The sequence below is a fragment of the Biomphalaria glabrata genome, chromosome 13 (assembly GCF_947242115.1).
Source record: "Biomphalaria glabrata chromosome 13, xgBioGlab47.1, whole genome shotgun sequence".
NCBI lineage: Eukaryota > Metazoa > Mollusca > Gastropoda > Planorbidae > Biomphalaria > Biomphalaria glabrata.
Genome location: NC_074723.1, coordinates 20,117,611 through 20,131,503, shown reverse-complemented (window position 1 = coordinate 20,131,503; position 13,893 = coordinate 20,117,611). Strand labels below are relative to the sequence as shown.

At 37.9% G+C, this 13,893-nt stretch overlaps 1 protein-coding gene across 1 annotated transcript; it reads right to left on the bottom strand.

The window, feature by feature from the left end:
* Nucleotides 1–2,855: 2,855 nt before the first annotated feature.
* On the bottom strand, nucleotides 2,856–6,121 carry LOC129922275 (trichoplein keratin filament-binding protein-like). The gene is made up of 2 exons (XM_056007558.1): nucleotides 5,968–6,121; nucleotides 2,856–5,872 (listed from the first exon to the last, which is right to left on the bottom strand). Exon 2 carries the CDS (start codon nucleotides 4,922–4,924, stop codon nucleotides 3,836–3,838), a length of 1,089 nt encoding a protein of 362 aa, XP_055863533.1. The 5' UTR covers nucleotides 4,925–5,872; nucleotides 5,968–6,121; the 3' UTR covers nucleotides 2,856–3,835.
* Between the last annotated feature and the right edge of the window lie 7,772 nt (nucleotides 6,122–13,893).

Sequence of the window (13,893 nt, the reverse complement as noted above, 5' to 3'; positions counted from 1 at the left end):
CATGTTTTTTTTTTATTTTATTTTTAAATAATATTTAGACATCAAGATTTCTTAAGGTGACAAGTTTTATTAGAAGTTCAATACTTTGATATTTATAATAAAAAATATAAATAATAGGTTATCATTTATATATATATATATATATATATATATATATATATATATATATATATATATATATATATATATATATATATATATATGCGCATTGACAAGACTTCCGCAGCATATGGTATGTAAATAAATGCCAAAAAAAAAAAAACCACAACAAATTATGACCAATAGCCAACAGGGCTTTAAAGGGGGCATCAGTATTGGAGGTGAAAAGCTGACTACTGTTAGCAGTTTCAAATATCTCGGAGCTATTGTCTCAGATGAGGGAACGAAACCTGAACTACTGGCCCGAATTGCACAGTCCACAGCAGCCCTTTCAAAACTTAAAATAATATGGAAAGACAAAGGCTTGGCCCTCGGCACCAAAATCAGACTGATGCGCTCCCTGGTCATGGCCACATATTTATATGCTTGTAAGTCTTGGACGCTGACTGCAGAGCTAGAGAGGAGGATCCTAGCAATGGAATTGAGATGCTACAGAAGGATCCTAGGTATTACGTTCAAAGACCTCATCACAAACCAAGAGATTAGAGACAGGGTTACTGCAACGATCGGACCCCATTATGATCTGCTAACTATAGTGAAAAAAACGCAAGTTCAAAATCTATGGCCATATTACAAGATCTTCGGGGCTTGCTAAGATTTTCCTTCTGGAAACAGTACGAGGAAAAAGAAGAAGAGGCAGACAGAGAAAGCGATGGGTGACAACATAAAAGAATGGACGGGCCTGACATTGAAAGAGGTTCTAAACAAGACAAAAGACAGAGAGGAACGGAGAAAGACGGTCGACGAGTCTTGCTTGGTGCCCCAACGGTCCAACAGACTAAGGGATAGCTAAAGGTAAAACAAAATATAAAAAAAAAGAGAGACCTGGAGAGGGTTAGGCCAGGATGATAGATATAAAGGACAGCTGCAAGAAAAAAGGCAAATATTCAGATTCACTCAATATACACAACTTGATGGGTAGTTTCAATGTTCAAACATGATTATATAAAGAAAACAATAACATTTGAACGATTGCACGAGATCCAACGCAAGATTCTAATGACTTTTCTTTAACAGACCACGGGTTCAAACTATCGGTTCAATGACTGTGGTGGGCTCTACTTCAGTTCGCTTGTTCAAAGAAGTTTACGACAATCATAAAACTGCTTTCAGTGTGTGTCCTCAGTCATGTGACTACATTTGAAATAGATCTAGACTAACAATAATACATCTGTGTGATTAGAAATATTTTTTTACAAATTGTTTTTGTTTAGCGCAATTTCATGCTTTTTGCTTTCTCAGTACGCTATGATCCTTTCACTTGTCTGGATCAGTTGGGAAAGGGTAGGGGGGGGGGGGAACGAACTGTATCTGGATGATCGCTTTTGAAATGTATTTTGTTTAAAAAAGAAACGACCTGAATTCAAACTTCTCAGGCTTCTCAAACCAACGCGTTAACCACTCTACTAGCGAAGAGTCTATGAACATGGAAGATGTTGTAGTTATCTCTTGTTTCTATTTCATGTTTGTGTTCACTAAGCCTCAGACGGCAATCTATAAAGGGAACTAATTCAGCTTATGTCACAATACCACCACTCCAGTCAAGTACAAATTGATACCAAACAAAATAGTTAATTACCAATAGTTCATTAAAGAATTGGTTAATTTTTTAAATTGATTCTCGTCTTTGTCAGGGTTATGTTAAGGCCTTAGCTCGTTTGCCCGGGCCCCTGACATTCAACCAGGCACCTTCGTGCATACAATAAATAAATGACTCACTGGTAACAATGTAAATATTTAATGATATAAATATAAGTATGATGACAAACTAATGGAGTAATGACATTGAATTTGGAACATTTTAATACTGTGACTTTACTAATTAAATAATAATTCTACACCTTGCTGTCCCACAACGTACACATTAATGTTCGAAACCACAACACAACACACTGCTGTCTTTAGTCACCAGCGTAGACTTCCAATCCCAAACTAACTCCCTGTAGAAACAAATAGTAAAGACAAACTAACAAAAGGTCTAGTATACTATGGCATCGAAACAACTGCGAAATGCAGTCATGCCTTAGATACTCACCCTAAACAGGGGAACACAGAAGAATCTCAACAAACGTTACACCAGCAGAACAAAAACACTCCATTAACTTACAAGCAAGGCAACAAAAAGAAAGTGCGTTCAAAAATAGTGCACTTAATACACATTGGTGCTAGAATGCCATAATCTACGCACCGACATTCCCCCTCTCCCCCCAAACTGGTTCTTACAAAGTATGGACCAGTTTCCGTACCTCAAACTGAAAGAAAAGTAAGAAGATATCATTGCAACTACAAGGTAAGCACATCCAGCTAGGGAACATTTATCCGCATTAACATCACTCTTCCAAACATAACAACTTAGAAGAAAAATTACCAATTATTCTTTTTACCAAAGTATCCACATTACACTATGAACCATTCACAAAATCACATCTACCAACCGATCAAATTTAAAATGCATAATCAACAAATTAATGTCAATAATACTAAATGCAACATAATTTCATCTAACATAAAGTGCAAAAATTTTCAAACAATAATGTATACATTGGAACATTAAAATGCATAAGACATGTATATACCAAAAATACATAAATATGTAACTTATGTAGCTGAACCTTGGAAAGTCTATCTTGAGCACGGATCATCAAGCAGATTGTCATTTCCTCAGACGTGAACAACATCAAAGGAATAATCTTGTAACACTAGTGCCCATCTTGTAATGCGTGCATTGGTACAGTTAGTGCTCCTAAAGTAACATAAAGCCTTGTGGTCAGTCTGGAGATTAAATTTTGTTCCCGGCCAATAATTGTCCCATTTTCTATTGCATATACAATGGCCACTTCTTCAGGTTTAATGGTAAAATACTTCTGCTCCCGAGGCAACACTTTACGGCTCACATAATTTTATAGGATGCAACATACCATTCACACACTGACTTAGAATGCCAGAGATCCCTTTGTCTGAGGCATCAGTCTGGAGATAAAACAGTAGAGAAGAATCAGGCAATCGAAGAATAGGATACTTACACAGACAGGCCTGCACTCTCTTCAATGCCTTCGCACACTCACAGCTCCAGTCTACTCTCATGGATTTTAACCGACGTAAGAATGCCTTTAAAGGAAAAACTAAATCCACGTATCTACCAAGAAACTTTTACTCCCATAACTAACAGATATGGTTCCGATACTTTAAATAACAAAGTGTATACTCAACTTACTTTAAGTATATATAAAGATATAAGTGGAATGGAAAAAAATAGCTTCGTCTAGAATATTGACTATATCAACATCTAAATATACTAACACCATTCATCCATAGGTCTCGATATTTAAACAACCCAATATGGATTTGCCAGAGTACCCTAGTTATCATCACGTTATCCCCGCGTGCTTATACGATGAGGAACAACCACAATATTCCTACCTCCAAATTTTGACTTGTCCAAATATTTAACTGCTCTCGCAACGTCTGCCAGATTCCTGAACCTAACATGACCTATACCCATTGACTTCCCATTCGCCATCAAAACCTCCACAAATCCCACCAAACCAACATCTCTAAACCTATCCTTTAACTTCTGCCAGTTAACATTATATGGTAAATTTCTAACTGTCACTGTGTAACGATCCGGAATCAGCTTATAGTCACGACGACTCTTGGACTCGCGACGGACCTCTAGTCATCTATCACTTGGCCTCTGCTCATGTGCTCTGACCACAGTATTACAATCGTCTTCCCTATCAGTTGAATTAATCGGGTAAGTCTTTGGAACCCTTTCACCACAACTGAAGCAAGCGATCTCCATCCTTTTGCCCCCAGGACTCCGATTCATCACAGGCTCACTACACGCTGCCGCAACATACACTTTGTCTTCCTTAGCAAGCGACACACCCGCACTAGCAACCTTAAAACCTTCAATAACATCAATCATATCATCAACCGTGCCTTTCTTACTTATTATCAGTTGCTTGTACACATCGCCAGACACATTCTCAAGTATCCTATCTTTCACCAGCAACTCTTTCACTTCTTCCACAGTCTTGCCTACATCAGCCATTTTCAACCAATTGTCCAACGCATTTCGCAGCTCTGTGACAAAACCTCTAAAATTGTTCTGGCGTGGTTTTACCCGGTGGAACCTCTTGCGGCAGGTTTCCGCGTTGATATCCGCATGTCGGAGTAATACGGTCCTCACTTCCTCATAATTTTCATTCAAAAACAGACTGTCACGCAGCATACAGTTTCTTAGAAAGGTAGTTAGTTTATAGGACAGGAGCAATGACCATTCCTTTCTATCAATCTTGCATCTTGTTGCGACGGCCTCAAAGTGTGTTAAATATGCCATCAGGTCATCGTCTTCCTTCATTCCCTGGAAGCTCTTGTCAAGTTTATCTAAAACATTTCTAGGCCGCACCTCTGCCTGTGTTGCCGTCCCAGCCGCTGTTGCTGACTTTTCCTTCATTTTTTCTAGTTCCATCTCCTCTTTCCTCTTGAGTTCCTCCCTGGCATCTCTTTCTTTCCACCTTTCGTGTTCCTCACGCTTGGCCTTCTCCTCACGTTCAAATCTGGCCTTCTCCTCTGCCTTCGCCTCTGCTTTCAATCTTTCCTCTCTCTCAAATCTAGCCTTTTCTCGTTCAAACTCCTCTTTCTTAGCTTTTTCATAGTCTTCTTTCTGCTCAGCCACATACCTCTCTAACCTTTCACCTTCGTACCCCAGAGAACGACCATCACTTATAAACTGGGCAGTAATTGTCAACCTAGTTTCCATGGTAAATACAATGTACACTACTTGGCTGTATTATATTTAAATTATATACAATATGGGAACCAAAAAATTCTACTAATTGTACAAGAGATCAACTAAAGCCTAGAGCCTGCGGTTAAATGGCAAAGAAAGAAACCTATCTGTGCAGTATCCCACGTCGGAGGAAAGTGCCTCACTCAGGCCACAGCGTCGAAATATAGTTGCCACAGGACAATCCAACACAATACTAGTAGCCTCAGACTTCAGTACAGGTACCACTTTACAGCCACTTTACACTCACGTTCGCTTGCTGTCGGGAGCGAGAAGACACTCGTTCGAAGGTGAAGCACAATATAGAAAACAAGAAAATACAAATACGTTTCAATCTTGCAATACAATAGTTATATAGTATATAGTACAGTATAGTTATATAGTTATATCACTTATATCACAAAGGATGTATTTATCTGCTACTTTCAATATACATCGTTGCCAATGGTACACAATTCAATATTAGTACAGTAGATTGTGATGCAATACTATGTAAACAATTATTAGATTGTAGACACTGCTGCTACATAATCAAGTAACTAAAACTTATGTAATGATTGAAATTATAGTTCTGTGACTGGTAGTCACAGCCGGACTCGAGCCCCCAACTGTCAGGGTTATGTTAAGGCCTTAGCTCGTTTGCCCGGGCCCCTGACATTCAACCAGGCACCTTCGTGCATACAATAAATAAATGACTCACTGGTAACAATGTAAATATTTAATGATATAAATATAAGTATGATGACAAACTAATGGAGTAATGACATTGAATTTGGAACATTTTAATACTGTGACTTAACTAATTAAATAATAATTCTACACCTTGCTGTCCCACAACGTACACATTAATGTTCGAAACCACAACACAACACACTGCTGTCTTTAGTCACCAGCGTAGACTTCCAATCCCAAACTAACTCCCTGTAGAAACAAATAGTAAAGACAAACTAACAAAAGGTCTAGTATACTATGGCATCGAAACAACTGCGAAATGCAGTCATGCCTTAGATACTCACCCTAAACAGGGGAACACAGAAGAATCTCAACAAACGTTACACCAGCAGAACAAAAACACTCCATTAACTTACAAGCAAGGCAACAAAAAGAAAGTGCGTTCAAAAATAGTGCACTTAATACACATTGGTGCTAGAATGCCATAATCTACGCACCGACAGTCTTGTCAGGAAAAGAAATAATTGTGCAAAATTTTCAGCTTGATCCGATATTGAGTGTCGGAGAAATAACGTGTACAAACTTTTGCCCAGACTGACGTGTACAAACTTTAGGCCAGACTGACGTGTACAAACTTTAGGCCAGACTGACGTGTACAAACTTTAGGCCAGACTGACGTGTACAAACTTTAGGCCAGACTGACGTGTACAAACTTTAGGCCAGACTGAGTTGATAGAAGCTTTGTAAAAAAAAAGAAAAAAATTCCCAAAATTGTGAGGTAATATGCAGCTAACTTCAAATGTTGACACTTGTCATCCCAATGTGACCGAGTCTCCCAACTTTAACCCCATACCTCCACTGCCAATGGACATTGTCGTCACTTGTCATTAGCCCCCCCCCCCTCCTCTCTCTCCCTTTTTCTAACATAAATAAAACGGGGACATTTCTCTCTCGTGGTGCCTGTCATCACGTGGACTAGTAATGGGATAAACTGCGCATGAAACAATAGGAAGGAATTAGACAATCACTTCACATCATACAGGCTCTAACTGAACCTGTCCATGCGTCTCAGAGTCTTTAAGCTACACCTAGATTTAGTCATTTACTTGAACTTACAAACTTACAACCGACAGCAAAACAAAATGAAATTATTCCACCTTCAATGCACCTTTAATAAAAATTTTCTCTAATTAGCGAATAACTAGTAAGTACTTCACCTTCACCCATCCCTTAGCCTCTGGGGCACCACACAAGATCTATTGACTATATTCCTCCATACCTCTCCAACATAGAATCTCGTTCATAAACAGGCCTCCCTGTTGTCTTTCTATCGCTTTATTTGTCTGACATTTATTCTTTTGCCTGGTACTGTTCCCTGAAGGAAGGTCTTTGCGATCTCTAGGACCTTGTGATATGGCCATAAAGTTTTAGTTTGCATTTTTGACAGTAGTTAGCAGATCACCGTGGGGTCCAAATGCAGAACTAATCCGATTTCTAATCAGGTCGTTTGTAATACGTTCTTTGTAGTCATACCTAGGATCCTTCTGTAGCATCTCAATTCCATTGCTAGGATCCTCTTTTCTAGTTCTGCAAGCATAAAAGAATATGACCATGACCAGGGAGCTCATTAGTCTGATTTTAGTGTTAAGTAATTACTAGCTTTTTGGTGTTTCTGGTGTATAGAAGTTTACAGAATATAGTTAAATGTTAACAAGCTGTATGTATACATTGTAAGCTACATGATAATTTTACTCTTTTAACACTGCAGAATCAAATCTCTAAACTTTCTTTCGAAGGAAATGTGCAACTATGTTACAGTATAGAGAAAGGAAAGCTTGATCGGAAGATCAGTTACTATTGATTCGATGATTCGAGACCATAGACGAAGAGTATTTGGTGGCCCCAAATTGAAATACAAAAATATAAAATATACAGCGAACAAAAAATGTATGTAATTTATAAAAAAAAAATAGTGTACTGCAACTGTCAGAGATGGAGTGACCTCTCCATGGCTCGAGACGTATAATGCCACACAGAGTGTACTCCAACACCGAGGACAAGTTTCACTATTTCTTCTCTAAAATATATTTAAGAGTGCCGTGCTTCCACGGACTCAAAAGTATTAGACGGTTGCCTAATTTCCTATGCCTAAGGCCGGCTCTGTTGCTACTTTTGAGCTATTTAGTCTGCAACATCTTTCAATCTAGCGTCCTTGACATTGCTTTTCATTTCCAAATCTATCCCAATCAGTTCATACGTTTGTTGTTTTCTATACGTTTACTAAATCAACCACACATTTCTCCACATAACGTTCTCTTCTTTTTCTATGTAAAAATGTAGAGCGGATCCTAAAAATGACTAATGCAAACAAAGGGCAGATCACTCTGATTAAGATTCAGCGAGAAGATCCTCATTAAACAACACCCAAGAAGCGAACTAATGGAGTTTAGTTTTATACAGAAACACAAGAGTTCAGTTCAATGACCAAGCCTGGATGTGTGACCTGCAATTAAGGACAACAATGTAGTTCAATATAAAACGTTGGCGTCTGCACTTGATTCTCAATCATCACTGTTAATCGCTAATTTGTTCGCCAAGTGTGCTCGAACTTCAAGTGAAGAAATCTAAATTTACCTCTAACTACTGCACTGCAACAGTTCTCACTAACCAGGTCGGCACGAGGCATGCCACTCTCAAGCCCAACAGATTCTATCGCTAGTTATGAATTGATATTGGCCAAGATGGAACAACGTTGACAGACTTTGAACTAATCCTCAGGCCCTGACATTTGATGTCGGATTGATCTGGATTGTTGCAAAACTCAGTATATAAACACGAAAAAAATATGTAATACTTTTAAAAAAGCTTATTTGTACTGTAGATGTATGAATCAGTTTGGATCAGTCATGTCATTAAATTTATAATAAATCTAAACTAGCAAAAATAAATCTGTGCGATTAGAAATATTTTTACCAATGTTTTTTTTTTTTGTTTCGCACAATTTAATGCTTTTAGCTTTCTCAATACTCTAGGATCCTATCTCTTGTCTAATCCAGTTGTGAAAAGGGGGTGGGGTGGAGAAAGTAGTGAATATCTGGGTGATCGCTTTTTAAATGCATCAAAAAAATATATACGATTCGAACTCGAGGGCTCAAGACTCCTCAAGCCAGTACCACTAACCTCTGTGCCAGTGAGGTGCTTATGAAATTAGAAGGTTTTTATCGTTAGTCTCAGTCTTTTAAGAGACGACCTAATTCTCCAAACAAAGTATAAAGGAGACTAATTTAACTTATTCCACTTCATCTTTCAAGTACAATTTCTTCCCCTTGTTGGTTACCTAATAAAATAATAAACTACCAATAGTTAATTAACTAATTGGATAATTGTTTTATTAATTCTTGTTAGGTACAAGAAATAATTGTGGGTGTGGGAGATATAACGTGTACAAACTGTTTTACCAGACAGACAGAGTGAGTATAAGCTTTGTAAAAACAACTAATAAAGTATTTCCGAAACAAACGTGAGAATCACTGACACAATTACGACGCCCAGCGACGGAATGCCGTCACTTCCTGCGCAGCGCGAAATGAGATATCTTGGAGAAAACATGATAAAAATATCACAAACTTCAGTCGGTTAATTATAGATCCAGAAGATCATAATCGCTATGTTATCTGACGTAACTCTAGAAGTTTTGTTACTATTTTAAAATGAACGAATAGAATGAACCAGTGGCGTAGACAGGGTGGGGGGGAGGAGGGGAAAGAATGAGTGTTGTTTTCTTACATTTTCTTACATTAAATATTAAATATTACGCAAAACGCAGGGGCCCCCAAACAGGTTAAGCCCCCCAGGCCCCCAAATGATGGAATATTCCTAGCTACGCCCCTGGAATGGACAGGACAGCAATTTTTTCATCCTTTGACATTTAGATCTAGCTTGCGATTAATTTTCAATGAAAGACACTAATAGAGAAGGAGAGTGAGAGATGGAATGGCCACGCCATTTTTTTTTCATCATTTACCGTTTAAACGCTGTAAGGATTTGAACTTTGAGAAGAGAAAACTTGAAAGATATTCTATTTTTTTAAAAAAAGCTTATCCAAGGGAAAGAACTCCACACTTACAACTATATATCTCATTAATTTAGAAGTTATCTCCCTCATTCTATTTCAAACACATTAATTAATTACCAATAATTAATTAACTAATTGTTTATTTTTTTTAAATTTATATCTTATCTATGCAAATGAATAAGCATGCAAAGTTTCAACTTGATCCGAGCATAGGTGTGGGGAAAAATAGCGTGTACAAGTTTTTTACCAGACAGACAGACATACAGAGTGAGTTGATGTAAAAAAGGAGAAAACAAAGAAATGAGAATGAAAAGAGAATATAAGTAATGAAGAAAATAATGAAAGAGTGATATATTTAAGATATAGGATAGGATTTTCATAGATATTTGGGCATTGATCAATTTCTTCTTCTATACACATTAAAAACAATTTGCACCAATTGTCCTCGATAGCAAAGAGATATTGGTGCTCAAGCGAGGTCACGAGGCAAGTCAACAAAGATATAGTTTATCAACAAAGTCTGTTCATGATAACAATAATTTGTTAATAGGTTAAATTAACCCAGTCTGTGCGTGTTCGAGTACGAACAAGGGCCGCCTACGAGTTTGTGTGCAACCCAAACTCCCATCGTCAGCTATCTTGTTTGTATTGAACGTAAATGGTCTAAATAAAGAAAAAAATAAGATAAGCAAAGGTATGTATGCGTATTTTGCACTTTAAATAAAATTGTGTCTTTGTTTTAGAAAGTGAACCACAGTTTTGCCACCAAGTAGATACCGGAAATGCTTGAAATGAAAAGTCTAGGGAGATATGCAAGGTCTAGTGAAACGAAAGCAAGGTCTAGTGAAACGAAAGCAAGGTCTAGTGAAACGATCGGTCCTTTGGCAGACAATAAGTACAAGACATCCAATTCATACAACTGTTTATGTATCTATCGTTCTATTCTCACATCCTGAACACAGTCGTGTAAACTATCTGAACTAAACATTTGCCCAACTAGTTAGTAGCGCCAAATTGTTTTCCTTTCACCTCATCAAGCAACTGGAGAATTCCCTTTTGTTAGATTTCAAACTATGACAGTGACGCCCAACTTAATTCTTCCTGCGGGCCATTTTAATGTCAGACACTCGGGCCACATGACCAAAAATTCACGAAAACAAAATGAAATAGATCTGAAACAATTTATTAGAAACCTGTGGATCTAGTGCTTACATTAATTAATGGGATATCTGAAAGTTATCTTTTTTTTTTTTTTAAACGTGACAAAATGGTTTCATTTCTCTACTTAAAATATGAGCAACATTGAACTAGCTTATCAACGACTAAATTTCTTGTCCTTTTTTTTTTTTTTTTTTTGGTAAATATGCCCATCAATCCTCCAATCTCTAGGCGTGCCCATCAATCCTCCAATCTCTAGGCGTAGTTTAACAATATTTTATTAGCGACTCAAACCAATAATGCCTTCATATTTGTATCATAATGCCGTTCATATGTTGTTTTTCTGGACTAATCAAATATGATTTATGGCTTATTATCATGTTCCATTAAAAAAAAAAAGTAAAGATCACTTTTCCCGGAAGTTTCTAAATTCAGAGTCCGCTTCTAGTTTCTTCGGCTCTCCCATTTCATTAACGTACAAACGATAAAGGTAAACGTCATGGTACCAATCCATCAGGAGAAAAAGTGAATGCCCCAACGTTGAGGAGAAAAAGGAAGAGGGGGGGGGATTTTCTAAACTTTGTGCGGGGCGGATAAATGTGCCGGATCTGGCCCGCGGGCCGTATTTTGGGCATCACTGAACTATGACCTTTACAATAATGACAGCTATTTTGAGTAGAGAGGTAGAGGAGGGGGAGCGAGCTAACTGTTGATATCTTTTGGTGCTAATGACACACTTTTATGAATGACTTGCCAACCCTGCATCTGTTTGGCTGATAATATCAATACAACCGAAGTAAAGAGAAAAAAAAAAAAGCTGCCGACTCATCCTGGTGTGACTCTGTGACTAAGTTCTGATTCATTGTCAGCAAATAATAATGACTTAGAATGAGACCGCACGTACTGCAAATTATTTCAATAGATGATGGTAAGATTTAAAAAAAAATATTTGCTATATAAAAATATACATAAATAGAAAAAACAACTTAGAGCCAAATAATATAATTTATAATGGTTCTCAAAATGTTCCTAAAGTCTTTGCACATTTTAAAAGACTTTCGTACACGAATTATCAAGTTTGTGGATAAAATGAATATGTATACATTACATTCTGACCTTCCATCCTTTCGGATGTTTTTTGTACCCTAAAAGAGATTCTTCCTGAAGTTATTGGAAGACAGTAGACACCCCGCCCTTGCCAGCTAGTGGGTCTGGGGGGGGGGCGCTCTGAGTTTTTAACCTCAAACCCGCTTGAGGGTGATTTTATAAGCTCAAAACCCTCTAGAGAGGGGTTTAAACTTAAAATCCTCTGGAGGCGGTTTTAAGCTCCAAACTTCTCTTGGCCAGGCTTATAGAGTTTGTTGACTGTCGCTCGCTTTAGTGTTATACTGAAGTGGGAGTTTTTAACGTCAAAAAACTCTGGAAGAGAGTTTTAAACTCAACCTCCTTCCCCTTGCCTACACTCATGGACCTTGGTGACTGTCATTTGCTTTATTCTTTTTATTACAAAGGAGAATTTAACCTAAAAACCCAATGGAAGGGGATTTTAAACTCAAAACCCCTCTTGGTTGCGATTAGGCTGTGATTGTTTAACTTTAAAATCTCACCTACAATAAACAAAATTAAAGCAGGTAACCAGACACTCCCCCGAGGGGGGATTTCCTTTCGGGGAGGGGGGGTTGAACCCTGGCTACGCCCATGTACATATTATTTTGACATCTAAAATCCTTTTTTATTACGGCTGTTATGTTCTCATAGCACAGTGAGCCTTTTTGATGTCTATAGTAGATATTTGTATTTGTATATGAACTAAACACTATTCAACAACCTAGAAGATCTGGAAATGGAAGTAGATGCGTCCGGTTCCTAAATAAAGTTAATTATAACATCAACCAAATAGGCCCGAGTGTAACACACACGACAACATTGGGCGATGTCATCATCAACAACAACAACAACAAAAAAGTCTACAGGTGAAAGTATTGCGTCATTGGGTGCTCATTTCAGCGTCTCAACTAGTTCAAAGGTTAGCTGAACAGAAGCTCATAAATGCTTTCAACTGAAGTTATGGAGATGAATTGTGTAGACATTCTGAGCTGACGCAAGAGTCTGTCCCAGTTGCTAAGCAGGTTGTTAGTTTCGAATGTTTTTTAATCCAAGTAAGTAATAGTCCCATGATAGTGTCCACTTTGAAGTTTAGAGAGAGAGAGAGAGAGAGAAAGAAAGCGATTGAGAGAGAGAGAGAGATTGAGAGAGAGAGAGAGAGAGAGAGAGGAGGCTGCAACTACTTCGCCAAGAATTGATCATCAACGTAATGTTAAACCCTCTCACACATTTATAGATCGTCTCAGTTTTAGAGTTATTGCCCATGACTAGAGCGTCAGTCTGAAGAAGACTCATCCTTTGTTCCTGGAAACAGAGAGCTTACAAGACACAAAAAGGAACAAATTCGGTCAACAAGGTCAAAGAGGATGGAACTGCGCAGTTTCTCAGGACTCGCGGCCAGCACTGTGTGTGTGTGTGTGTGTGTGTGCTATTGACCGGTTTCTGACGACCACCTCACCAGTCTGAGTAACGTGATGACTGGCAGGGGTGTGAAGGGTGAGTAGTTTGACCATGGCGTGAGCTGCACCCGAGCCATGGCGTGAGCCTCTCCCGATAATGTGGCGTGATTTTATTAGCCTTCACCCTGGACAATGACTACATTGTTTGTATGTTTAGTTGTACTCTTTTTTTTTTCGTTTCGTGTCGTACTTAAGTTCCGGTAATATTAATTAGAACAACATTTTAGAGAAACAATTTCTTGACAAGAATGAAGTGACTATAAACATTTGTTTATAAAAGATTCATATACACCATTTTGGTATTAAAACTAAAAAATATTTTTTGGTCACACTATTAAAAATTTGACTTGACTTGACAAACGGGCTCTTTATTTTGGCGATTAAAAACAAGTATTGCATAGAATAGAAGCTTTCAGACAACTTAGAAACAGCTCATCTTATTCGTCTTCTTCATCGTCTGCGTTCTCATCACC